The sequence below is a fragment of the Geotrypetes seraphini genome, chromosome 2 (assembly GCF_902459505.1).
Source record: "Geotrypetes seraphini chromosome 2, aGeoSer1.1, whole genome shotgun sequence".
NCBI classification, from domain to species: Eukaryota; Metazoa; Chordata; class Amphibia; order Gymnophiona; family Dermophiidae; genus Geotrypetes; species Geotrypetes seraphini.
Genome location: NC_047085.1, coordinates 263,687,472 through 263,715,167, shown reverse-complemented (window position 1 = coordinate 263,715,167; position 27,696 = coordinate 263,687,472). Strand labels below are relative to the sequence as shown.

General features: G+C 44.6%; 1 protein-coding gene across 2 annotated transcripts in view; it reads right to left on the bottom strand.

Moving 5' to 3' along the window:
- TMEM184B (transmembrane protein 184B) overlaps positions 1–27,696 on the bottom strand; it is a 143,917-nt gene that overhangs the window by 47,705 nt on the left and 68,516 nt on the right. For both annotated transcript variants that reach the window (XM_033929518.1, XM_033929519.1), the window contains exons 4-5: positions 26,315–26,405; positions 4,417–4,492 (exon numbers count right to left, since the gene is read on the bottom strand). In XM_033929518.1, coding sequence (XP_033785409.1) covers positions 4,417–4,492; positions 26,315–26,405 — 167 coding nt within the window. The remainder of the gene's footprint in view (positions 1–4,416; positions 4,493–26,314; positions 26,406–27,696) is intronic.

Here is a 27,696-nt window from a genome sequence, read left to right as displayed (position 1 = left end):
TAAGTAAACGGCGAAGGAACAATAAGCCACAGTGGTTTACTGCGGAGATCTCAGACCTGATCAAGGAGAAGAAAAAAGCATTCATCTCTTACAAACAATCAGGGAAGCAGGACTCTAGAGCAGACTACCTGGCCAAATCAAAAGCCGTCAAAACAGCAGTCAGGGAGGCTAAATTCCTCATGGAGGAGTCTCTAGCAAAGAACATCCAGAAGGGAGATAAATCCTTCTTCAGGTATATCAGTGATAGAAGAAAAAACTCAGGCGTGATTGTACGTCTTAGGAAACCAGACGGAGACTATGTGGAAAAGGATTCGGAAAAAGCCCAACTATTAAATGAATACTTCTGCTCAGTCTTCACCCGAGAAGCGCCAGGGCTCGGCCCTCAGCTACAGACAAGGGTTGGCTCAGTTGACCCGTTTAGTAACTTTGAGTTTACGCCCAGCAGTGTCTACGGTGAGCTGTCAAAGCTCAAGGTTAACAAAGCAATGGGGCCGGACAACCTGCACCCCAGGGTGCTTAGGGAGCTGAGTGATGTCTTGGCGGAGCCACTGTCCACGCTCTTCAACCTCTCCCTTAGTACAGGCAGCGTCCCGTTGGACTGGAGGACGGCTAACGTCATTCCACTCCACAAGAAAGGCTCAAAGATGGAGACAGCAAACTACAGACCAGTGAGTCTAACATCGATAGTGAGCAAACTAATGGAAACTCTAATCAAACACCAATTAGATAACATCCTGGATGAAGAGAATCTACGGGATCCCCGACAACATGGATTTACTAAGGGGAGATCCGGCCAATCCAACCTGATCAGCTTCTTTGACTGGGTAACGGGGAAGCTGGATATTGGGGAGTCCCTGGACATCGTGTACCTGGACTTTAGCAAAGCATTTGATAGCGTACCACACCGCAGGTTACTGAGCAAGATGAGTTCTATAGGATTAGGTAACACATTGACGAAATGGGTTGGGAGCTGGCTTGGAGGTAGGCTCCAAAGGGTGGTGGTGAACGGCACCCCCTCCGAAATGATGGAGGTGATTAGTGGAGTACCACAGGGCTCAGTCTTGGGCCCAATCCTATTCAACATCTTTATAAGAGACTTGGCAGAAGGGCTTCGAGGTAAAATAACATTATTCGCCGATGACGCCAAACTGAGTAATGTAGTGGGCAAATGCACAACAGACGAAGATTCAGTGCCCGACAACATGATGCACGACCTACTCCTACTGGAGCGATGGTCTAGGACATGGCAACTCAACTTCAATGCCAAAAAATGCAAAGTTATGCACCTGGGCAGCCAGAATCCATGCAAGTCTTATACCCTTAATGGCGAGATCCTAACAAAAACGGTAGCAGAACGAGACTTGGGGGTAATCGTCAGTGAGGACATGAAGTCTGCCAATCAAGTGGAGCAGGCTTCGTCCAAGGCAAGACAAATCATGGGCTGCATACGAAGGGGTTTCGTCAGTCGTAAGGCGGAAGTCATTATGCCATTGTATAGATCCATGGTGAGGCCCCACCTGGAATACTGTGTGCAATTCTGGAGGCCGCATTATCGCAAGGATGTGCTGAGACTGGAGTCGGTGCAAAGAAATGCCACCCGGATGATCTCGGGACTCAAGGATCTACCATACGAAAAACGGCTTGACAAATTACAGCTATACTCGCTCGAGGAGCGCAGAGAGAGGGGGGACATGATCGAGACGTTCAAGTATCTTACGGGCCGCATCGAGGCGGAGGAAGATATCTTCTTTTTCAAGGGTCCCACGACAACAAGAGGGCATCCGTTGAAAATCAGGGGCGGGAAACTACGAGGTGACACCAGGAAATTCTTTTTCACTGAAAGAGTGGTTGATCGCTGGAATAGTCTTCCACTACAGGTGATTGAGGCCAGCAGCGTGCCTGATTTTAAGGCCAAATGGGATCGGCACATGGGATCTCTTCACAGGGCAAAGGTAGGGGAGGGACATTAAGGTGGGCAGACTAGATGGGCCGTGGGCCCTTATCTGCCGTCTATTTCTATGTTTCTATGTTTCATGGTGCAGCTTTCACAGAGTGTGGGCTATGAGGTGCCTGACGCCAAGTGATACTCAAAGTCTCACGAGAACAGCACAGTACTTCAGGCATCATGTGGTTCATGTTCAGAGAACAAACAGTAGAGATGTCCAAAGAAAACAGGTGAGCTGGTATGTTTCATAACTCTGCTTTCTTCTCTCAATGGCTCGACATGTACATGTTTTGGTCCAACAGGCCTGCATCAGAAGTCTTATATTTAATAGCAACACCAGTGAGATCTACGGCATACTTTGTGTAAACAACATATGTGAGCTTATACAGCACTCAAGTTAAGAAACACAAGCTGAAACCTTCAGCAGTTATGACTTTCTCATAACTGCTGAGGGTTTTAGCTTGTTTCTCCACTTGAGTGTTGTATAAGCTCACACATGTTGTTTACACAAAGTGTGCCGCAGATCTCACTGGTGTTGCTATTAAATATAAGACTTCTGATGCAGGCCAGTTGGACCGAAACTTGTACATGTCAAGCCATTGAGAGAAGAAAGCAGAGTTATGAAACATACCAGCTTACCTGTTTTCTTTGTGATTGACTTGTGAGGTGACTCTCCTGTTCTGCACGTCATGTTCAGAGAACCACATGGTATAGGAAGACAGAACAGTTTCTCTTCACTCACAGACTCCCCTTTCTACTGGCTTTGAGGAAATTATGCAATTATTCATCTGCAAAACTTTGTGGCACATATTCAAGTACATATTTCTGTTTGCATGGGGGGGAGGAGACTAAAGAATACATGACAGGATTGTTATCTTCTAGGTTGCTGGGGGGGCTGCTGCTGCTATGAAACAGACAGGATGAGCAAGCCGGCTACAGAGGAAGGGACAGAGCAAAGACAACCTGCATGGGAGAAGGCAGCTACTAAATTCTGCAGCAAATCTGGGACCTTAAGTGTACAGGACTATGCCTCAAATCTACACCATAGATCAGGGGTTCTCAACCTAGTCTTTAAAACAATGTCTTGCAAACTTTGTGAAGTCGCAGCTCACTAAACGTGGTGGCCGTGTCAAGAGCATCCAGAAGTGCGCGGATGTCAACACGATGACCGTGCATACATGAAGGTCCTCCAGATGGGGCCCTGAGCTGCCAGATGGGGGGTGCTGAAAGGGAAGAGGTGCAGAGAGGCGCCGGCTGACTGCCTACAGGAGGTGCCTCTTGCCGCGAGAGGCACATCCTATAGGCAGTCAACTGGCCCTGGCACCTCTCTTCCTCCCCGGCGTTTCGTGCACACCTGGAATCTTGGGCGGCACATAGTTTGCGATACACTACTTTAAAGGTATACTCAGCCAACTAGGTTTTCAGGATTTCCAAAATGAATATTCATGAGATAGATCTGCCTATATTGGAGACCGTGCATACAAATCTAATTGATGCATATTCATTGTGGAAATCCTGAAAATCTGACTGGCTGGTTATGGCCCAAGAATTGGGTTGAGAAATACTGCTACAGATTTTACTTTCAGATACAGATGTGAAGCCTGAATTGTTTCATAACTGATTTGTGGATTTTCAAATTAGAACAATTGTAACTCTAATGCCATCTGCAGGCTCTTTGAAATCAAATTAAGAGATTCAAACATATTTTTATTTATTTTAACTGGAATCGCAATACAACAAATTACATTCAATTGGAAACAACATGATAGATTGAATTATATGTTCTGGTGGAATTCGGTATGCCACATATATAAAATGGAACTCGCTATTGCAACACACAAAGGATACATGAATAAATTTTAAAAAATATGGGGACCATTAACCAATTTTTGTAAAGAAGGATAATTTTTCCTATAAATAAAACTCGGAAATATTTGAAGACCGTTAACATGATTTTTCTAATGAACTTTTCCCATGATAAGATAATTATAAAGAGGGGAATGGGGTGGGCTTTTCAATTTTGATTATTACATACTAAATTAATAGTTAAAGAATGTACAATAAAATTGATTTATGTATAATTGGTTGGGAAGGAGGGTGGGACAGGGGATTATTATATTAATGTTAAACTTGATATTAATATATGAGTTAGTCAAGTGTGTATTTAAGTTTCTATTGAGTTTATTTGTAACACTTGTTGTAACAAAAAAAAAAAAATGAATAAAGATCAAAAAAAAAAAAAAAAAAAAAAAGAGATTCAAACATACAAGGAAAAAAACCCAGGTTTCAAAGTCTTCTAGAGTTTGATATAAAAATATGAGTTATGACAGTAGTAATGTCTTTCAAGTCTCTATGACTCGAGCACAAGTTGATGGCACCTAACAACAACAGTGTCTTTCACCTGTGCTACATGTATGACAGGACCTGATTATAACTTTTTTCTCATACATATAAACATTTCCATAACATACCTGTTTACAGAAACGTAAGAATCCAATAGAATATGTTTTACCCCATAGACAGCATGTACCATATATACAACTGGACCTGGAATATTAAAGCAAAGTATGCAGTGGATTATGGAGTAGTACCAACAATAGTAACAGTCTATGGGCAAAAATAGGTTTGAACAATTAGAGGCTGATCAAAATTCAGTTTCAGCCTTGTTTCAATTGAAAATTCTTGTGCGTTTTTGGCTGAAACCAACACTTTTTGTGCTACATTCAGTGAGCTTTCTCCTTCACCCCTCAAACTGATGGAGCTCCTACTTACTTTCTTTCTCCCACCCAAACAGAAGCCCCCCCCTTCCAGGACTCACCGAGGCTGCTGACACCCCCACTCGCCCCTCAAGGCCTATCTTACTGTCCTGGTAGTTTAGTGGCAAGTCACGGTAGAAGCAATCCTCACTTGCTTCTTCCCATGCAGTCTCCGCAGTCAAAATGGCTACCATGAATTTTCGTGGCAGTCTTGCAAATGCCTGTGTCAGCTCCAACCCCAAAATTACAGTATTGCCATGAACTTCAGAGACATTTTAGCAAGACAGTTGCTAAAGTTGCAGTAACCATTTTAACAGTGGACACTGCATAGGCAGAAGCAAATGGGGATTGCTCCTACTCCAACTAACCACTAGAGAAGTCCTGTTGGAGGATGGTCTGATGGAAAACAAAAGACTCTTTTGGAGGATTGTTTGGAGGTAGGCAACAGAAACTTAAAACCATACCCATGCTGAACTATTTGTAGGACCCGTGTCTGTTATAAGGGTCCAACAATGATGGTAGTGATGTAGTCAATCTCCAACTGGAAGGGAGGATGGAGTTGGGTGGGAAGTGCTGGCTAAGCTCTCTAGCAACCAGTCAAAATGACTGTTGAATCTTTTGTTGTGCTGGAGGTTGTGACTTTAGAATTTTCTGGAGCCTTGGCATCCTGTGTAGCAGCTCTAGAGGTAGTGAAGGCAGGAATGTATTTCTTCTTAGTGTATGACTAGGAATAAAGGGAGTAATAATAGCATTTGGCAGATTTGGAAGCTGAAAGGGTGGACATATTCTGCTCATGTCTTGTGATTTTTTTGCATAGCTTCCTCTATTTTCTCTCCATATAGCTCAACCCCAGGCATGGGATATTGGCAAGATGGTCTTGAATGTTTTGGTCCAGGTCTGAGATGCGGAGCCAGGCCTGCCTCCTCATGGTGATGGAAAGGGCAGATGCCCTGAAAGTCACATCAAAAGCATTGAAAAGTGATTAAATTGTTGTATGAAGAGAGTTGTACATTGGATGAGTATGCATGATTTGAAATTGAATGTTAATAAGACAGAGGTGTTAATATTGGGAAGAGACAAAGAAGAACAGGATCTGGTGTGTGTGACTGTGTTGGGGACACAATTACCAATAAAAAAAGAAATGTTGCTGCGTTTATGTGAAAAGTCTCTGTAGGACTGTTAGCTATACAGGAGCAGTGATATGGATAAAGATTTGAGGAATCTAGTCTAAAAACATTTCTTTTCAGAGATGCTTTTGAGATTTATACTTAATTTTTTTATTCAAAAACTTCAGACATCAGGCCTTACATTAAAGATATCCTTTTGTTTTTTTCCCTCCCCTTTCTTTTATTTTAAGTAATGTATCCTCCTCATTTGCCCATGAGTATCATGTTATGTCTGTATTGTAACTGTGAATTTGTTCCCTTTATTTTATATTAAAAATTTTTTAATACTTTGTATAAATTGGAAACTGCTTTGATTACAAAAGTGGTATATCAAGACCCAAATAAACTTAAAACTTTTAGTGATGGTCCATGGTATTACATGGATAAGCATAATTTAGTCAGCAATGTGGATAGCAGTAGCTTTTTTAGATATAAGATGTATTGTCCTTTAAATAATGTTGTATGTTGATTGTAAACTGCTTAGTTCTGTAAGTGGTATATAAAATTTTAAAATAAATAAACGTTCTTGTTTCCAGGAGGTGCTTTGTAACGTGTTGGAAGTCAAAAAGCTGTTCCGAAGGCAAAAACTGTTCAAACTTTGAGAGTTGCTGTGCTAATAACTTCATGTAGAAAGTCACATAAAATATATAGCTGAGAATGTGACTGGTAAGCATGGAGTTCTGGAATATACATTTTCCAAACCTGTCCAAGGTTCTCCCCTCACTTCCTGGAGAGGTGCTAGCAAAAGATCTAGAACTGCTAGACTTTTTTTTTAGTGCAGATTCCAACAGGAGAGACTGATACTACTATAATTTGGGTTTATCAGACCCTGGACAGGATTGTACTCTGGTACATGGTATCTAGCTTTCTGGGAGCTACTGGAACAAGAAGGGGGGATTCCCAATTCTTGGACATCACATCCTTCATGAGATAGACAGTCTTTGGGAATCTTCTTATAGTCCAAGGCATCGAAGAGTTCCGCCCTAGGCTCAGACTCTGATTCTATTCTGACAAAGAGCCTCACCCATCTGCCTAATAAAGCAGGTAAAAGATAAGGACTTTGGTGAAGATCTCTTTCGAGGTGGTGGTGAAGATGGATCTGAGGAGAGACCATAAGACTCTGTAGCTGAGATTTTAGGGCAGACAGAGTAGGTACATTGTGATATATCCGAGTCATACTCCTCAATGCTCGATGTCTACATATGCTTGAATAAGAATGTTGGTAGTGTCAATAATTTGAGCGTCTGAAAGTACTCCGGGAACATCAATGATGTTCCAACGTCGACTGGGAAGAACTCAGACGTCTGGTGGTCTTGGTTATCGACTGGTGCAGATGGGGAATGCATGACCTATTTCTTGAGGCCCCTGAAGATCAATGCTCAGGCTGGGCCAGTACCAGTGGTGGCATAAGCTGTTTGGGTATGCAGCATAGTAGCCAACTCCCTCTGTAGAAGTTCCCTGATCTGGTATCATGATATTCATTGGTACAGTAGGTGCCGAGGGGTGTCAAAGCATTGGTGACCAGTAGGTGCCGAGGGGTGTCAAAGCATTGATGACCTCAAAGAAGAGGCAAACCTCAGAGGTGACACAACCTGCAGGAACGGAGAGCGGGTCTCCAAATGTCAATGCTTAGCATTTATCAGTGGAGTGGAATTCCTTGAAGACTCCAATGCTAGTTGTATAAGGGAAGCATGCTTTCGCTGCCTAGCTTTTTTGGAAGGCATCCCTGATGGAGGCAAAGGAGATGGAGCAGACATTGAATGGGTTGTTAGTGCCAGTGCCGACATCGATGGCAGTTTCGGCTTCAATGCCAATACCCTGCCATGAGCTTCCAAATCAGAAACGGTGGACATCTTTGATGATCTAAACGAGGACCTGAAAAGTTTCTCATGCTGGAGCTGTCTGACTTCAAAGATCTTTTTTGTAGTTGGGAGCAGTGCTTACAGGACTCTACCTGGTAATCAGACCCCAGACAATGGAGGCACTAATTGTGCAGATCAGTGCTTATGATGGTCCTGCTGCACCAAGTTCACCGCTTGAACCCATTAGAAGGCCTAGACATTGAAGGAAAAACTGCAAATGCCAAGTTGAAGACTCAATGGTCCTGGAGAGGTTCAGTAGGTGAAAACCCGAAAATGGGTCGACACTCCTGGCTTGAAAACAGGCTGTCCGGGACTAGAAAGCCCAAAAATTGAAAATTAAAAAAATTTGACTAAAATTCAACAGAGGAGGAAGTGATGTCACCAAAGAAAATGGCTGCCTAAATCTGAGGCTCTGTCTTCAGCAACTAGCTATCCTGCAATAATTTGTGATTTTGGCTGATCCAAGTTTCCCCATTTGGTATCAGTGAAGGGGGAACCAGCCAGGACGTATGGCATCCCCACCCCCCCCAAAAAAAAAACCTTGATTAAGACAAATCAGCATAGTGTGTGGGAGATAAGATTGTCGACCTGCCAGCCACATGGTGCAGGTACACCTGTGGGGCCTCTTCTATCACTGGTGACCCAGCAGATGGAGTGCGGAGCAGTTGAAGTGACCAGAAAAGTTGGCGGCCAGGGTGACTTGTTTACCAGGGCAGATATGAGGGCCTGAATCCCTGAAATTAACACTGAAATCACAGTGGTGGCCTCTCAGGTAAAAGACACTATCTGAGAGCTGAAACAGGACCTGAATGATATGAGTATACGCATAGATGCAGTAGAAGCCTGCATTGACTCGTGCGAGGATACTGCGGCAGGGGCTCAACATGGTGTTGAAGACGTAGGAGCTGAACTTTCTGAGTTGGTCAACAAGATGGAGAACTTAAGAGAATGGAGCCCAGAGAACAACTTTCGCATTCGAGTTGTACCAGAATCCAGCACTTATGGGGATGCTTGGAAAGTGGTCACAGGCCAGAGGCATTTTCTCCTGGAGAATGAGACTCTGGATCTGGGAACTGAATGAGCCCACTGCTCCCTCGGACCCCGCACTGCTGATCAACTCTGGGATATTGTTATGTGCCTCCAGAGCTTTACCTTAAAAGGAGCACATTTTGCCCCGGGCCAGGGAACTGGGAACCGTCACCTGGCAAGGCTGCCGGGTGGAACTGTACCAAGATTTAGCATTCAGCACTGCTCCTTCAGAGAGGAGACCTGGGCACTAGCTAAAGCTAACATCCCTTTTGGACTGCTGATCACTATCAATGGGGTCCACAAGAGGATCTCCTCCCTTCCAGAAGCCAAGACTTTGTTGCAGAATGAATGCATTGATTGTGCTGAAGACTCTGGAACGCCAGATTGTGCTCCCATACTCCCAAAGTTCAGCAACATTTGGCTGGGTTTCGATGTCAGCAGGCAGGGAGACCTGTTGAATTGAGTGCAGAGAACGGTGCCCGGAATGGATGATGTCTGGACAACCTTCACTGGCTGGCTAGCTGTTTCCATATTACATCCTCTGCTTACAGTTGGCAAACATTGACTTGTTCTGTTCTTGCTCATATTAGGGGGTGGTGATAAGGGATACTGTAGGCTGGTATGTGAATGTGGGTTTGACTATTGTTGGTGGTTGTAAATGGGGTTGAGTTAAGGGGATTTGGGAGTTTTTTGGATGTGCATGTGGGTTGGCTGAGAGTATGCTTGATTGATGTGCTGAAGGGATTGAATATTGTGGGGTATGTTTGTGGTGTAACTGGCTAATGGGGGCGTAGTGGTTAAAGCTACAGCCTTGGCACCCTGAGGTTGTGGGTTCAAACCCACGCTGCTCCTTGTGACCCTAGGCAAGTCGCTTAATCCCCCCATTGCCCTAGGTACATTAGATAGATTGTGAGCCCGCCGGGAGAGGCAGAGAAAACTGCTTGAGTATCTGAATAAATGCATGTAAACTGTTCTGAGCTCCCCTAGGAGAATGGTATAGAAAATTGAATAAATAAATAAATACTTTGTTGTAGTAGGAGGTCATTTTGATCCCACTGATTTGAGGGGGCGGGGGGCATTCACATTTAGAGGGAGAGAGAATAGTTGTTGGGATGGCTGATGGGGGCTGGGTTAAAGTTTGTTTCCTATAATGCTCAGGGCTTCAATTCACCTTATAAGGCATAATCAAGAAGGAAGGGTATTACAACCAGAACGAAAGAAGTTATCCTGCCATTGTATCGGGCAATGGTGCGTCCGCATCTGGAGTACTGCGTCCAATATTGGTCGCCGTACCTTAAGAAGGACATGGCATTACTCGAGAGGGTTTAGAGGAGAGCGACGCGTCTGATAAAGGGGATGGAAAACCTTTCATATGCTGAGAGATTGGAGAAACTGGGTCTCTTTTCCCTGGAGAAGAGGAGACTTAGAGAGGATATGATAGAGACTTACAAGATCATGAAGGGCGTAGAGAGTAGAGGTCTGCACGGGAACGGGGATCGCGGGGATCCCGCGGGTCCCGCGGGGATCCCGCGGGTTCCCCCCCTGGCCCACGGGACTCCCACGGGGACGCCCCCTGGCCCACGGGACTCCCACGGGGATGCCCCCCTGACCCACGGGACTCCCACGGGGACGCCCCCTTGCCCACGGGACTCCCACGGGGATGAAAACAACCTACCTAAATTCTGGCGATGCAAGTCTGGCGTCGCGTCGGGAAATAGCCATGTTGAGCAGTGAGCTCAGCACGTACACAGATGAAAGCCTTGCTTGCTGATTGGTCCGGCGGCCCCGCCCCACCGTGCCGCCGGACCAATCAGCAAGCAAGGCTTTCATCTGTGTACGTGCTGAGCTCACTGCTCAACATGGCTATTTCCCGACACGGGCATTAGGCTGTTTTTTGTCATTTCGGGTGGGGGATGGCAGCGGCAGCAGCAGCCTGAAAAAGAAATCATCCTGGCCGGGTTCGGTGTCATGCTCCGGAGCTTCTACAGCCTTCCTATCTCCCTCTCCCTTCTACCTGCGGCTCTCTTCGGCAACAACGATCGACACAAGCTTCTGGCGTCGGGGCCTACCCTCTGCGAGTCCCGCTTGTTTCAACTTCCTTTTTCCACAAAGGCGGGACTCGTAGAGGGAAGGCCTCGATGTCGGCAGCTTGTCTTGATCACCGCTGCTGACGAGTTGCTTAAGAGAGCCGCGGAGCAGGGGGGTGTTGCCAGGTGCAGGTAGAAGGGAGAGGGCCAGATGCAGGACTCGTGGGTGAGGGAGGAGAAGAGAGAGGGGAGAGAAACAAAAGGAAATATTTCATACTGGGCTGGGCAGGAGTGGAGAGAGGGTGGAAAGATTCTGGCTACAGGGTGCATTAACAAAGGAAAAAGGGGGAAAGCTGAAAATGGAGATAGTGACACAAAGAAGAGAAAGGGTAAGCAGGACCTTCTGAATAAGGATAGAGATACAGAGGGGACATGAAGAGGAGGTGAAATAGAGACATAGAAGTAATGCTGAAAAAGTGTGTGTGGGGGGGGGGAGATAAAGACATTGAAAGGGCAAATGGTGAATATGGGGTAAAGACAAGGACAGAGACAAATGAAGATTCTGAAAAAGTGGTGAGATAGGGATATAGGTGAGATGGACACAAAGAAGGGTGATGCTGGAAAATAGGTGGAATGGTAATTCTGACAGACACAGAAGGGAAATGCTGGATCAAGGAGAGATGGGGCTCAGGCTGGATGGAATGAGGAGAAATGCCTTGTTGGCCCGGAACTTCCTCTCCTACGTCAGAATTGACGTCAGGGAGCGGAATGCTGGTCAGCGCGACGCTTCTGCAGGGAAAGCTTGGGACAGCGGTGGCTTGGGGACTATTCCCCGATGGCGGTGGCAGCAAACCGAGTGGCTTGGGGGAGGGCACGGAGAAAGAAAGAAAGGGGGCAGACAGAGAGACAGAAAGAAGGGGGAACAGGGAGACAGAAAGAAAAAGTTGGGGGAGAGAATGAGGTCTGGAGGAGAGGAAACATACAGGAGGCTGAAAGAAAGGAAGAAAGATTGGATGCACAGTCAGAAGAAGAAAGTGCAACCAGAGACTCATGAAATCACCAAACAGCAAAGGTAGGAAAAATGATTTTATTTTCAATTTAGTGATCAAAATGTGTCTGTTTTGAGAATTTATATCTGCTGTCTATATTTTGCACTATGGCTCCCTTTTACTAAACCGCAATATTGTTTTTTAGCGCAGGGAGCCTATGAGCATTGAGAGCAGCGCGAGGCATTCAGCGTAACTCCCTGTGCTAAAACCTACTATTGTGGTTTAGTAAAAAGGGAGGGGGTGTATTTGTCTATTTTTGTATTTTGTTACCGAGGTGACATTGCATAGAGTCATCTGCCTTGGGAAATGTATATGGCAGATATCTTTGTTTTGTGTTCAAAAGAAAAGGAAATGCATTTCTGGTTTTATTTCTACAGTGTTGAAGTACTTGTTGGCCCTTGCTGTGACTGGTGGGGATCCCCAAGCACCGCCAGCAGAGGACCTCCTCTAGAGATGGTCAGAACTCCCCTCCACCAAGCGCAGCAGTCGCTGGCAGCATCCATGAGCCACTGAGGTGCCAGCATCTGTGACTCAGGGACGCTACTGCTGCCTGCCAAGCTTGGCAAAAGGGACCCCAGGCCAACTGCAAAGGAAGTCCTCAGCTGACAGTTTGTGGGTTCTCATCAGCTGAGTATTTATATTTTATATTTACATTAGAGGTTCTGGTAGAAACCCATTTACAAAGTATGTATTCTTCCCAATTAATATTTCCAAATTAATAGTCTCTTTGCTTATTTGTAAATGGGTCTCTACCAGAGCCTTTAATTCAGTAGCATAATTAAATAAAATAACTATTTCTGAAGTTTATAGGGAAGGATGGTGACGGAGGGGATTCCTCGCGGGGACGGGTGGGGACGGAGGGGATTCCTCGCGGGGACGGGTGGGGACGGAGGGGATTCCTCGCGGGGACGGGTGGGGACGGAGGGATTCCTCACGGGGACGGGTGGGGACGGAGGGATTCCTCACGGGGACGGGTGGGGATGGGTGGGATTTTGGCGGGGACGGGTGGGGACGGGTGGGATTTCTGTCCCCGCGCAACTCTCTAGTAGAGAGAGTAGAGAGGGACAGATTCTTCAAACTTTCGAATAATAAAAGAACAAGAGGGCATTCAGAAAAGTTGAAAGGGAACAGATTCAAAACGAATGCTAGGAAGTTCTTCTTTACCCAACGTGTGGTGGACACCTGGAATGCGCTTCCAGAGAGCGAAATAGGGCAGAGTACGGTACTGGGGTTCAAGAAAGGATTGGACAATTTCCTGTTGGAAAAGGGGATAGAGGGGTATAGATAGAGGATTACTGCACAGGTCCTGGACCTGTTGGGCCACCGTGTGAGGGGACTGCTGAGCACGATGGACCTCAGGTCTGACCCAGCAGAGGCATTGCTTATGTTCTTATGTAGTGAATTGGTGTGGAATATAGCCGATTTTTGTTTTTGGGAAGAAACCCATTTCACTAGATCTTCTAAGGGTCTTCTTCAGAACCCTCAATTTCCAGGAGTTCGGTGGGTATCCAGTGTGGGGACTTCTAAGAAATGTGGAGTGGGCATTTTATTTACCAACCACCTAATTGTTGAGGTTCACAGAGTGATAAACAGAGTAGATTTCTTCTTATGGTTCTGATCTTGCAGAATCATAAACTGACTTTGGTTAATATCTATGCCCCAAAATGACAGGCAGGGGGACTTTTTTTTTAGGCTTTGTGAAGGAGGGCTCCTTGATTTTGAGGGGGTGATTTTAACCCGACTTGCCCCCTCCCTCCCTGGACAATTCTGGGAAAGGTGCTAGTTATGGTCGCAAGGATAGGCAGGCACTGAAAAAATTTGAGACTTCTAGGAGTGGATACCTGGAGGTGGATCTATCCTAGGGTTCGGGACTACACTCATTCTTCTGTGCATTGTATGTACTCTAGGATTGATTACTTTTTGATTGACAAGGACTTCTTGACCCATGCCTCAGAGGCAGGGATAGAGCCCATTTCTAGGTTGGATCATGCCCCTGTTGGGTTCTCCTTAACGGGCTCTGCAGACACTCTGGGACAGAAGTATTGGAGGTTAAATGATAGTCTTTTGGAGGATAGGAAGCTAGTGAATAAATTGCAGGGTGTTATTGCAGACTATAGTGACCTGAATATGGGGAATGCAGGGGAGGAGTCTCCAGGGGTGATCTGGTAAGGCCTGAAAGCAGTTGTAAGGTCTTATTTCCTGGGCATCTTATAAAAATAAACGACGTGACAAGGTTAGTGCCCTATACTGGCTTATTTCTAGGCTGGAGGGTACTCATAAGCACTGCCCTTGAGACAAGATGATATGGCGACAGTTGCAGGAGGCTCGGAGGGAATTGCAGGAATATGAGACCCAGCAGCTACAATTTCATTTACAATTGTTGAAGCAAAGATTCTTGAATTTGGTAACAAGGCCAGTTGGCTGGTTGCTCACAGGTTAGAAACCCAAAGGGTACAGAATATCCTGGCCATTCAAACCAGTGAGGGTACCCTAGTGCGCGAGAAGGAACAACTTAGGGAATGTTTCCTAAAGTACTATCAGACCCTATAAGTGGAACTGGGGTGCTCCTGCTGGTGAGCTGGACGCTTTTTTGAAGGCCCCTTCAGTTAAATGCTAATTGATCCATCTGATGCTCAGCTGCTGGACCACCCCATTACATTGATAAAGGCCCAGCAGGCCCTCCGAGCTATGAAACCGGTCAGACCCCAGGGTTGGATGGATTTACAGTAAAATTCTATAAGTTCTTTCAAGACACTCTGGTCACGCCTTTATTACATCTATAATAATAATAATAATAAATTTATTCTTTTATACTGCCATTACCCAAGAGTTATAGGCGGTTTACATCATAAGAAACTGAACAGTCAGCGAAACATATACATATGAGGTAAAAATAGAGAAAAAGATTAAAAAATTAAAGTCTTAAAACAATCTACTTAAGTGATAAATTTATCAAACAAAGCAGATTTTACTAGTTTACAAAAAGAGCAATAAGACATGGCTTGATGGATGCATTCACCGAGCCAACATTGTAGTTTGCCTGCCTGGAATGCTAAGGTCCTTTCAAAAAAGGTCTTATATCTGACTCCATTTAGTTTAGGATAAGTAAATAAGTTGGAGCTTCTTGTGAGCCTTGATGGTCCTTGGAGGAGGGAACCCAATTACCGTATTTTATGCACTCGGCTGGGATCACTGTGCTCCACAAGACTGGCAAGGATCCTTTGTCTTGCGTCTCTTACTGGACTCTCTCTCTCCTAGGGGGTAGTAGACACTAAGATTTTTGACTGTTGAGTTGGTTTCCCTGGTTGATTCACCCAATCGGTCCGGGTTTATACTGGGTCACCTAGTGGGAGATAATATTCAGAGGGTACTCAATGTTCAGGAACAGATGCTGTGGCAAGGAAGGCCAATGGTGATGCTCTCTTCCGGACCCTAGTGCATTTTGGGATAAGACCCCTTATGTTGAGCTGGATTAAGGTTCTATATACCGATCCTCTGGTGCATGTCAAGGTCAATGGTAGCTACTCCACTTTTTTTCCCCGCTATCTTGGGGTACTTAACAGGGTTGCCCTTCATCTCCTATTTTGTTTGCGCTGGCTATCGAGACTGGCTCAAATGATCAGAGAAAATGAGGACATTTGAGGAGTGGCAGTGCAGGGTCAGGATTATAAAGCGAGTCTATTTACTGATAATCTTCTGTCACGTTGACGATCTGGAGGTTTCTCTGCCGCAGGTTGTAGCAGATTTATCCACTTATGGAAGTTACTCAGGGTTTCAAATTAATAACAACTTTATTCTTTTATACCGCCATAACCAAAAGTTCTAGGCAGTTTACACTAAAAAGAGCTGGACAATCAGCGAAATACAATACAGTAAAAAATACAAAATATTTGTAAAATAGAATTTCAATAATAAAAACACTCTCATTAAGTAATAAACTTATCGAACAAAGTGGTCTTAATTAATTTCCGAAAACAGCAATAGGATAACATAGCTTGCTGAATACATTACATTACATTAGTGATTTCTATTCTGCCATACCTTGCGGTTCAAGGCGGATTACAAAAGAAGTTATCTGGCCATTTCCAGAAGAATTGAAAAGTAGAGCGAGTTGTTTCAGAGAATTGGAATGAGTCTAGCGGTGTTAGTTTGTTTTCAAGGATTTCTTGAATAGGATGATTTTTTATTTCTTTTCTGAATGATTTGTAGTCTGGAGTCATTATCAGTAAATTGGAGAGTTGGTAGTCTAGTTTTGCTGCATTTAGCTAACCAAGATTGTTGCCTACCAGCTTGAAATGCTAGGGTCCTATCTAAGAAGGTCTTATATCTACACCCATTAATTTTTGGATAAGCAAATAAGTAGAAATCGGGAAAGGGAAACATACCAAAACCTTAACCACGACCTTAAACTTTAAAAAGGGAAGATACGATAGAATGAGAGCCATGGTGGAGCCATGGTGAAACAACGGCTCAAGAAAAAGATGGACAAAGTTAGAGCGGTAGATCAGGCATGGTCCCTACTGAAAAATACTATCATGGAAGCACAAAATCTCTACATACCACGGATTTCTAAAAAAAGGAATAATAAAGGCAAAGGCAAAGGCTTACTAGAGAGGTGAAGGAAGCCATAAAAGAAAAAAAGGACTCTTTCAAAAAAATGGAAACACACAAAAACGACTGAAGCTTGGAACAAACACAAAGATGATCAGAAGAAATGTCACAAGGCGGTGAGGGAAGCCAAAAAGGACTATGAGGAGAAAATAGCGCAAGAGGCCAAAAATTTCAAGCCCTTTTTTAGGTACATAAAAGGGAAAAAACCCTCAAAGGAGGCGGTGGGACCGCTGGACGACCAGGGAAGAAAAGGGTACATCAAGGAAGACAAACAGATTGCAGACAAACTAAACTCCTTCTTTGCGTCTGTCTTTACGAAGGAGGACACCGCAACAATACCAGAAGCAGTGAAAGTGTTCAAAGGAGTAATAGAGGACAGCCTCATCACAGAAGAAGTGGACTTGGACCAGATATACTACCAGATCGACAAACTCAAAAATGACAAATCCCCTGGACCGGATGGAATTCACCTGAGAGTCTTAAAAGAATTGAAGGTTGAAATCGGAGAACTATTGCAAAAACTTGCCAACCTGTCAATTAGAACTGGACAGATACTGGACGACTGAAAGATAGCGAACGTCGTGCCAATTTTCAAAGGGGAACAAGGCAACTACAGACTGGTGAGTCTTACGTCTGTCCCTGGAAAGATGGTTGAAGCACTGATTAAAGATAGCATAGTCCGGCACTTGGATGCACACAACCTGATGAGAGCCAGTCAACATGGCTTCAGGAAAGAGAAATCATGTTTGACGAATTTACTTCAATTTTTTGAGAATGTGAACAAACAAATTGATAGTGGAGAACCAGTGGACATAATATACTTGGACTTCCAGAAAGTGTTCAACAAGGTTCCACATGAGAGACTTCTCAGAAAACTACAAAGCCATGGAATAGAGGGAGATATACTAAGATGGATAGGCAATTGGCTGGAGAACAGGAAGCAGAGAGTGGGCATAAATGGGAAATTCTCAGACTGGGAGAAAGTGACTAGCGGTGTGACCCAGGGCTCAATACTTGGGCCCTTCTTATTTAATATTTTCATCAATGATCTAGAAGAAGGAACATCCAGTGAGATCATCAAGTTTGCAGATGACACAAAGCTACGCCGGGCAATCAGATCGCAGAAGGATAGTGAGGAAATCCAGAGTGACTTGTGTCAGTTAGAGAAATGGGTGGAGAAATGGCAGATGAAGTTAAATGTGGAAAAATGCAAAGTCAAGGAACTCGAGTATAGAATGTCAGGTGCAACTCTGGGTAAGAGCGAACAAGAAAAGGACCTGGGTGTACTGATAGATAGGACCCTGAAGCCTTCGGCACAATGTGCGGCAGCGGCAAAGAAAGCAAATAGAATGTTAGGCATGATAAAGAAAGGAATCACGAGTAGATCGGAGAAAGTTATAATGCCGCTTTATAGAGCGATGGTGAGACCACACTTGGAATACTGTGTCCAACATTGGTCTCCCAACCTAAAGGATATAAAACTGCTGGAGAGGGTGCAAAGACGAGCAACGAAGCTAGTTAAAGGTACGGAGAACTTGGAATATGAGGAACGACTTAAGAGACTGGGATTGTTCTCCCTTGAGAAGAGGAGACTGCGAGGGGATATGATCGAGACTTTCAAAATACTTAAGGGAATTGACAAAATAGAGCAGGAAAAAAAATTATTTACAATGTCTAATGTGACACGGACAAGAGGACATGGACTGAAGCTAAGGGGGGACAAGTCCAGGATGAATATCAGGAAGTTCTGCTTCGCGCAGCGGGTGGTGGACACCTGGAATGCTCTCCCAGAGGAGTTTATTGCGGAATCCACCGTTCAAGGATTTAAAATCAAACTAGATGCACATCTCCTTACGAGAAGCATAGAGGGATATGGGTGAATAAAATTACGCCAGGTGCACACCTGGCTGGGCCTCCGCGTGTGCAGATCACTGGACTTGATGAACCGAAGGTCTGATCCGGAGATGGCAGTTCTTATGTTCTAGAAATTTCTAGTTTCTCTTGATGGTCTATGCAACACAAAATGAGGAAAATGGTAAGCTGGAGACAATTCAGATATCAACTTAAAGCAGATACAGGAAAATTTGAATAATACTCTTGCCTCCAAAGGCAGCCAATGAAGTAAATGATTATATGGACTAATATGGTCGTTCTTTTTTAAATCAAAAATAAATTGAACAGCTGTATTCTGAATTATCCTTAATTTCCTTAGAATTTTTTTGGGTGCTCCTAAATAGATGATGGTAATTACAATAGTCTAAAATAGATAAAACTAATGCCTGCATCAATAGTCTAAACGATAAAGGATCAAAATATTTTTTTATAGTTCTTAATTTCCACAATATAAAAAAGCATTTTTTGTACCACTAAGTTCGTGTGTTTTTCTAGTGTTAAATGTTGATCTAGTGTGACTCCTAGAATTCTGATAAATTTAATAATCAGGTAGTCATGACCATTAAGATGAAGCAATGAGTTTGTTATTTTGTCGTTGGGACTAGCCAAGAAAAGTTTGGTCTTTTCCGTATTGAGTTTCAGTTTGAAATTAATTGTCCACTTTTATATCTGAGATATAATAGAAGATATCTGGTTTAAAATTTCAGTGGTAAAATTATTTAGAGGGATTAAAATATAAATGTCATCTGTGTATATATAAAATTTTACATTTAAACTCTGTAATAAATGTCTTAAAGGGGAAATGTAGATGTTAAATAAGGTAGGCGATAATGGAGAACCTTGTAACACACCAAATGGGTTGCTCCATGAATGAGAATAGTTACCGTCACAAATCACTTGATAAGATCTTTTCTTCAAAAAAACCTTGAAACCAGTTCCAGACCCTTCCTGAAAGTCCTATTGTGTTTAAACAACTCAACAATATTTCATGATATACTATATGAATGTGTTATTACAGCGAGGTGGGGAGGTGTTTCACTGCAGCAGGAGGGAGTAGGCATCTCTCCTGCCTCTTTTATTATCAGGGTTGTGAGGGGGGGAGTCTGGCAGGGCAGAAAACTCGGTGGGGGTTTGTCATGGCAGGAAGGAGTGGGCATCCCTCCTGTCAACCTTCAATTGGGGGGTGGGGGGCATCCCTCCTGTCAATCGCAGTGTCGACCAGGGGGGAGGGGGGGGCTTTTTTTCTTTTTTAATGAGGCAGATATTGTACGTGTGTAACACATGGAAAACATCTGTGCCATTAAAAAAGAAAAAGAAGAAAGCCCCAACAGCTAAGTGACAGGAGGCTGCTTTGGGGCTTCCCCTGCCACTCAGCTGTTCAGGCTTCTCCAAATCAGCTCTGTGCATGTGTCAAAATCAATATCAAAGCGACTGGTTGGTTGAGATTACGGCAAACCTCCGTGCAAATCATTTGCATGGAAACTTGTTGAAAGATCGATCACTGTTCCACAAATCAGCCAACAGCGACTCGCAGTGTCTTAGCAACCATGTTTAGTGCATCTAGCCCTAACATAGCTTCTAAAAGATTATATAATGTTCACACAGAAAATTTCTTTGTCATACTAACAGGTTTGACCATACATTCCCTTCTCATAAAAACATACTAGATTTTAGTCATGTACCGAATAAAGTTTAAAATTCTTACTTTAAGAACATAAGATTTGCTGCTGCTGGGTCAAACCAGTGGTCCATCATGCCCAGAAGTCCACTCACGCAGTGGGCTCTTAGGTCAAAGGCCAGTGACCTATTTGAGTCTATCCTTACTTGCTTATGTTCTGTTCCAGTAGGAACTTATCCAACCTTGTCTTGAATCCCTGAAAGCACAGTTACTTACCGTAATAGGTGTTATCCAGGGACAGCAGGCAGATATTCTTGACTGATGGGTGACGGCACCGACGGAGCCCCGGTACGGACAATTTTAGAGTGATTGCACTCTAAGAACTTGGAAAGTTCTAGTTAGGCCACACCGCGCGTGCGCGAGTGCCTTCCTGCCCGACGAAGGCGCGCGGTCCCCAGTTAGGATAAGCCAGCTAAGAAGCCAACCTGGGGAGGTGGGAGGGACGCAAGAATATCTGCCTGCTGTCCCTGGATAACACCTGTTACAGTAAGTAACTGTGCTTTATCCCAGGACAAGCAGGCAGCATATTCTTGACTGATTGGTGACCTCCAAGCTAACAAAAAGAGGGATGGAGGGAAGGTTGGCCATTAGGAAAATAAATTTTGTAAAACAGATTGGCCGAAGTGTCCATCTCGTCTGGAGAATACATCCAGACAATAGTGAGATGTAAAAGTATGAATTGAGGACCAAGTAGCAGCCTTGCAGATTTCCTCAATGGAAGTGGAGCGGAGGAAAGCTACAGACGCTGCCATAGCTCTAACTTTGTGGCCCGTGACAGAACCTTCCAATGTCAGGCCCGACTGAGCATAACAGAATGAAACGCAAGCCGCAAGCCAATTGGATAGCGTGCGTTTAGATACAGGATGACCCAACTTGTTAGGATCAAAGGACAAAAACAGTTTAGGAGATGATCTGTGAGGCTTAGTGCGGTCAAGATAGTAAGCCAGAGCACGTTTACAGTCCAAGGTATGCAAAGCCTGTTCACCTGGATGAGAATGAGGCTTTGGAAAAAATACAGGCAGGACAACGGACTGATTAAGCTGAAAGTCAGACACAACCTTAGGGAGAAACTTTGGATGAGCTGAGAGAGGTTTTCCATGAATTGGCTCTAAGGTGAACTCTGATAGAAGTAGATTTGAGACCAGAGTCGGACAAGGAAAGAAGATAGTCCAACACCAGTCCCACTGCTAGAGACATGAGATTATGGTGATGTAAGAGGCACCAGGAAGAAAACCAAGACCACTTCTGTTGATAACACTGGAGCATGGCCAGTTTCCTGGAAGCATCAATGATAGAGCGGACAGGCTGAGAAAGGAGTGAGTGAGCCGAAGTCAGCCCGAGAGATACCAAGCTGTCAGGTGCAGAGACTGTAGGTTGGGATGCAGTAGAGTCTGCTGATGCTGAGAAAGCAGAGAAGGAAACAGTGGAAGAATTATAGGTTCCCTGGAACTGAGTTGAAGTAGAAGGGAATACCAATGTTGCCTGGGCCACCGTGGAGCGATGAGAATCATGGTGGTTCATTCCCTCCGGAGCTTGAACAATGTGCGCAGCATGAGCGGTAGAGGAGGAAATTCATATAGGAAGAGATTGGTCCAATCCAGGAGAAATGCATCGGGAGCCAGACGGTGAGGAGAGTAGAGTCTGGAGCAAAACAGGGGCAGCTGATGATTGTGAGGAGCTGCAAAGAGGTCCACCTGAGGAGTGCCCCATTGAGCGAAAATGGACTGGAGAATCAAGGGGTCGAGAGTCCATTCGTGAGGTTGGAGAATTCTGCTGAGATTGTCTGCCAAGGAATTCTGCTCCCCTTGAATGTTGACAGCCTTCAGGAATAAATGACGAGTTGTCGCCCCCAAGACCAAATCCGTCCCTCCCTGTTTGTTGATGTAGTACATTGCAACTTGATTGTCTGTGCAAATGAGAAGTACTTGAGGAAAGAGAAGATGTTGAAAGGCCTTGAGGGCATAAAACATTGCTCAGAGTTCCAGGATAATTGATGTGGTGTTTCTTTTCCTGAGCAGTTCAAGTGAGCTCCCCAGGCATAAGGGGATGCGTCTGTGGTGATGACGAGATGATGAGGAGGTAAATGGAACAGTAGACCTCTGGATAGATTTGAAGATGTCAACCACCAAAGAAGCGACTGTCGAAGAGACGAGGTCACAGATATGTGTTGTGAGCAAGGATCCGTCGCTTGTGACCACTGAGTCGCTAGGGTCCATTGAGGAGTACGCAGGTGGAGACGTACGAAGGGGGTGACATGTACTGTGGAAGCCATGTGCCTCAAGAGCACCATCATGTGATTCGCAGAGATTGTAATCTGTTGAAACACCTGCTGACAGAGATGAAGGATGGTCTGAAGGCGGTTGGATGGAAGAAACGCCCTAATCAGAACAGTGTCCAGAATGGCTACAATGAATTGAAGCCGCTGGGTCGGAATGAGGTGCGACTTGGGTAGATTGATTTCGAACCCCAACAGTCGAAGGAAGTGAATGGTCTGATTGGTGGCAAGCAGAACCGTCTGAGGTGAATGAGCCTTGATTAGCCAGTCGTCCAGATAAGGGAAGACTTGAAAATTGTGAGAGCGGAGATAGGCCGCTACCACAATCAGACACTTGGTGAACACCCTGGGAGAGGAGGCCAGACCGAAGGGTAGCACCTTGTACTGATAATGATGTTGATTGATGAGAAAGCGGAGATATTGCCTGGACGTCAGATGGATAGGAATATGTGTGTAAGCCTCTTTGAGATCAAGGGAGCATAGCCAGTCGCCCTGAGTGAGAAGAGGGTAGAGGGTGGCAAGAGAGAGCATTTTGAACTTCTCTTTGACCAAACATTTGTTGAGATCTCTGAGATCTAAGATCTCTGAGGTCTCCGGTCTTTTTGGGAACTAGAAAGTACCTGGAGTAAAATCCCTGACCTCGCTGATCTTGAGGAACTTCTTCGATGGCATTGAGAAGAAGGAGGGATTGAACCTCTTGAGCGAGAAGGAGGGACTGAGACTTGTTGGAAGCAGACTCTTTTGGCAGGCCTAATGGCGGAGGAGTCTGAAAATTGAGGGAGTAGCCGTGGGCTATGATCGAGAGCACCCACTGGTCGGTGGTGATTACTTCCCATCGAGAGTAAAAAATGTTTAATCGACCTCCTATGGGCTGTGGAAGAGGACAGGAGGGAGGAAGACTGGCAATGCCCTGGAGAAGGGAGTCAAAAGGGCTGAGTCGGCTTAGTCTGAGTGACAGGCTTGATGGCAGGCTGCTGTTGCTGACGAGCCTGTTGATGCTGTTGCCGTTGCCTCCAAGGTTGAGGAGGATGAGGCTGAACCGGCCGAGCAGAAAACCGCCTCTGATATGAAGGTTGCTGTCTAAAAGGACGAGGAGGAGGAGACTTCTTCTTATTTTTCAACAAGGTATCCCACCTCGTCTCATGGGCAGAGAGCTTTTGAGTGGTGGTATCCATAGACTCTCCAAACAGCTCGTCACCCAGGCATGGAGCATTGGCAAGGCGGTCCTGGTGGTTCACATCAAGGTCTGAGACTCGAAGCCATGCTAATCGTCTCATCACCACAGACATAGCCGTGGCTCGGGATGTGAGTTCAAAAGTATCATAGATGGAACGGACCATAAACTTCCTGAGTTGCAGGAGACTGGAAGTGCATTGTTGAAATGCAGGAAGTTTACGGTCAGGAAGATACTTTTGAAAAGAGGCCACTTGTTGAATCAGATGTTTCAGGTAAAAAGAGAAGTGAAAAGCATAATTACCTGAATGGTTGGCCAACATTGCATTTTGGTAAAGCCTTTTGCCAAATTTATCCATGGCCTTGCCCTCTCTACCAGGAGGGACAGAGGCATACACACTAGAGCCTGCCGATTTTTTGAGGGTTGACTACACCAGCAGAGATTCATGGGGCAGCTGGGGTTTGTCAAACCCTGGAATAGGAATCACTTTATAAAGCGATTCCAGCTTTCTAGGGGCTCCTGGAACGGTTAGAGGGGTTTCTAAATTTTTGTAAAAAGTTTCCCTCAAGATGTCATGGAGGGGCAACTTTAAAAATTATTTAGGAGGCTGGTCAAAATCCAAAGCATCAAGAAATGCCTTGGATTTTTTAGAGTCAGACTCTAGGGGGATGGAAAGGGTGTCTGACATCTCCTTAAGAAACTTGGTGAAGGACGAGTGCTCTGGCTAGCAGGATCCTGCACCGATGGATAATCTGCCTCGGTACCGAGAGGGTCGTCAGAATCATCCCACAAATCAGGGTCCCGTACCGATGAGAGATGGCCCTGAGAAAGGGGAGTAGAAGGTTCGGTATGCTTGGTCTTGCGCACCTATTTACCTGATCGCATGGACACCGTACCGGGTGACTGTACAGCGGTACGGGTGTCAGAGTACGGTACCGGCTCAGAAGTCGAGTAAGCAGTGCGTCGAAGAGACTTCGGTTCCGCCGAGAGAACAGGCATAGAGACAGATTTTTGCGGTGCCGATAACGTCGATGCCAACAGAATAGGTTGTTCGACAATCGGCATCGAAGGCTCAGTAGGTACCGACACTGGAAAGTGTGGAGTTAGTAGAGCCGGAAGCAAGTGTTATAATTGCTCCTTAAGCTGGACCTGAAGGATGGATGCTATTCTCTCATCCAAAGACGGTCCCGATGGCACCGGTACCGCTTTTTTCTTACTCGGTACCTGCGGTGCAGCTCGACGCTCAGGCGAAGTCGATGCCGATGAAGAGGCAGTGACTTCAATGGGAGCGGAGCGTTTGCGGGGCCGGCGCGCAGTCTGCAGGACTTGACTCACTGCTTGTTCGACTGGCGGGCCAAGGACAGTAGGGGATAGCTTCTTAGCCGGCTTACCTACATGGTGCGACACCGAGGATGGATCTTTCGGCATCGAAGTCACCGGTGCCGATTTGGAGGAAGTTGTCGGTGTCGATGTCGGGGGAACTTCCATGGCGGCACCGAAAAGAATTCGCTGTTGAATTTGGCGATTCTTTAGAGTTCTCTTTTGGAGAGAACTGCAGCGGGTGCACGTTTCAGCCCTATGGTCCGGACCCAGACACTGAAGGCACCACTTGTGCGGGTCGGAAAGGGAAATAGGACGTGCACACCGCTGACACTTCTTAAAACCCGGTGATGGGGGCATGAAGGGAAAAACGGCCGTAGCAAAATCGAAGCCCGCGGCTTCGATGGTGCCAACAGGCCCCGCCGGGGCCGACCGGAAAAAAGTCGAAAAAAATTGACTTTTTTTTTTTTTAAGAAAAGAAAGAAAACAATAACGTGAACACTTCACGACAAGAAATAACGCGTGAGCGGGAAGGCGAGAAAAAAATTGAAAAAATTTTCCAACAGCCGTTGGAAACACGCATCTTCTTAGCTCCGCGGAAACTAAGAAACTGAGGACCGCGCACCTTCGTCAGGCGGGAAGGCACTCGCACACGCGCGGTGCAGCCTAACTAGAACTTTCTAAGTTCTTAGAGTGCAATCACTCTAAAATTGTCCGTACCGGGGCTCCGTTGGTGCCGTCACCCATCAGTCAAGAATATGCTGCCTGCTTGTCCTGGGATAAGGGTGCTTTCCCCTATAACAGCCTCTGGGAGAGCATTCCAGACCTCCACCACTCTCTAGGTGAAGAACTTCCTTATGTTTGTATGGAATCTTTTCCCTTCTAACTTAAGCAAGTGCCCTATCGTTCTCTTCACCTTGGAGAGGGTGAACAATCACTCTGTCTCTACTAAGTCAATTCCCTTCACAAAGTGCTCTACACAGGTCAGCTTGCATGTTGTCCTAATGGCTTGTTTTCATATGTTCCATCCCACACCCTGCAATCTTAAAGTGAGAATCTCACAACCACTCCATTCCTCTTATTTCAGGCGCTCCTCAAAAGAACATGGCATGCTTTTTGTATCTTGACCCCACTGCTTATGGAATTGCATCCCACACTAGTTTTGCACTGAGACTTCCAAATTTAAGGCAGGACTGAGGATTACTTTTTTGCCTGGGCATTTGAGATTTGATTGGTTGTTGGGCCAGCAGCAGGTACAGAAGTTTGGACTACTTTCTACTCTTTCTCTTTTTTTCTTTCATTAATCCGTTATAAAAGTATGTTATAAGCATTCTGGATTGTAAACTGCTTTGATGATCTTCATGAAAGTCAGTATAAGGACCCTTGGAATAAACGAACATATTTGTTCAACAAGAAAGGAAAGAATTACTTATTCGATGTGTAAGCTATTTTGCTTTTTGTTTGTATTAGTTTATTAGGTTTGCAAGAAAACTTAATTAAAGAGTTTAAAAAATAGGAATAGTACTAACTCAATGGGCTTCCCTCTGATTTCAGACATAATTGAACTCTCTCCTCCCAGGTATTCATAGCAGAGGCTCAGGAAATTGTATATCACAAAAGCTGAAAAGAGAAAATATTGACAATCATGAGATTATTTTGAAGAGACACACTAATTTAAAAAACTGTTTGCATATTCCACATAACTATGACCTTCCTTGACGACACACAGAATTACCATGGAAATGTTCCTGGACAAGTAACCAGCTAGAGAGAAAACAGGAGTTCAGCAAGATATGACTGGTGTTCTGCAGTGTACACTCAGTAGGAAATAAAAGAGCAGATGCAAAAAAAAATAAAAAATAATAAATATATATATATATATATAAAAACATTTTTTACACACACATATGCATATCTTTCAGTTCATAGTATGGCAAACTAGGGATGTTCCCACTGTGACTTCCATGAGAAATTTAATTTAATGTGAATTGTTAATACGATTCTTTGCATGATTTATCATTTAATTATCTTTCTTGCATAAATTTCATGAACAAGTTTACCACACGGACTACACCAGGTACAAACCACCCTCCCTCCCATAACAGTAATACATCAACATTTGTGAACCTGACATGTGATATTTTGCATGTGCTATCACATTTGTGAATTGGTTCACAGTTTAGCATGACCCTACATGAGACATCAACCTAGAATAGCAGAATTAGGGAGGGGGTGATGTTAATGGTACAGACAGCATGACAATGAAAGATCTTGTATATGTTACGTGGGCTGGCAAGAGGGCTACCAAATGGTGTACATTCCACTGACAAGAGCAAGCTTATCTCTGAAGTTACCGTCATGCTCTGGCTACCTCTGGTCATAAGCCAGAGCTGTGGCATCATTAGACAGTACCATGATCAACATTTATTTATTTTTTAAAATTTATAAACCACTTAAATCTAAGCTGTGTAAATATCAAAATACACAATTGTAAAAACAAACAATATAATAGCAATGGTTGAATGAAATTTTTCCTATGTGAGCTGAATCAAACCATTTTCAATATATTTGATGGACTAGGTAGCCGCCTACTCTGACCAACAACCCTGTGCCCATTGACCTTGATGACAGTCCTTCAGCCCAAAAAACTGGAATCAGTAGTTACAACCACTTAATCAGGGGACTCCAAAATCCTTCAATAGGTGGCAGTCTTGACACCAAGACAGCTTCCTTCTGGTTGTTCACCATCAGAGGAAGCTGAATATTGTACTGTTGCAACTAGGCACCTACATCTTGAATTGATGTTGATGAAAGTGTTGCTTTTCTATCTTATAACCAAGTTCGCTATTTTAATTTCTTTTATACCACTGGGCTTTTTTGTAAAGTTAAGCAGTATAACTAATTTTAAATA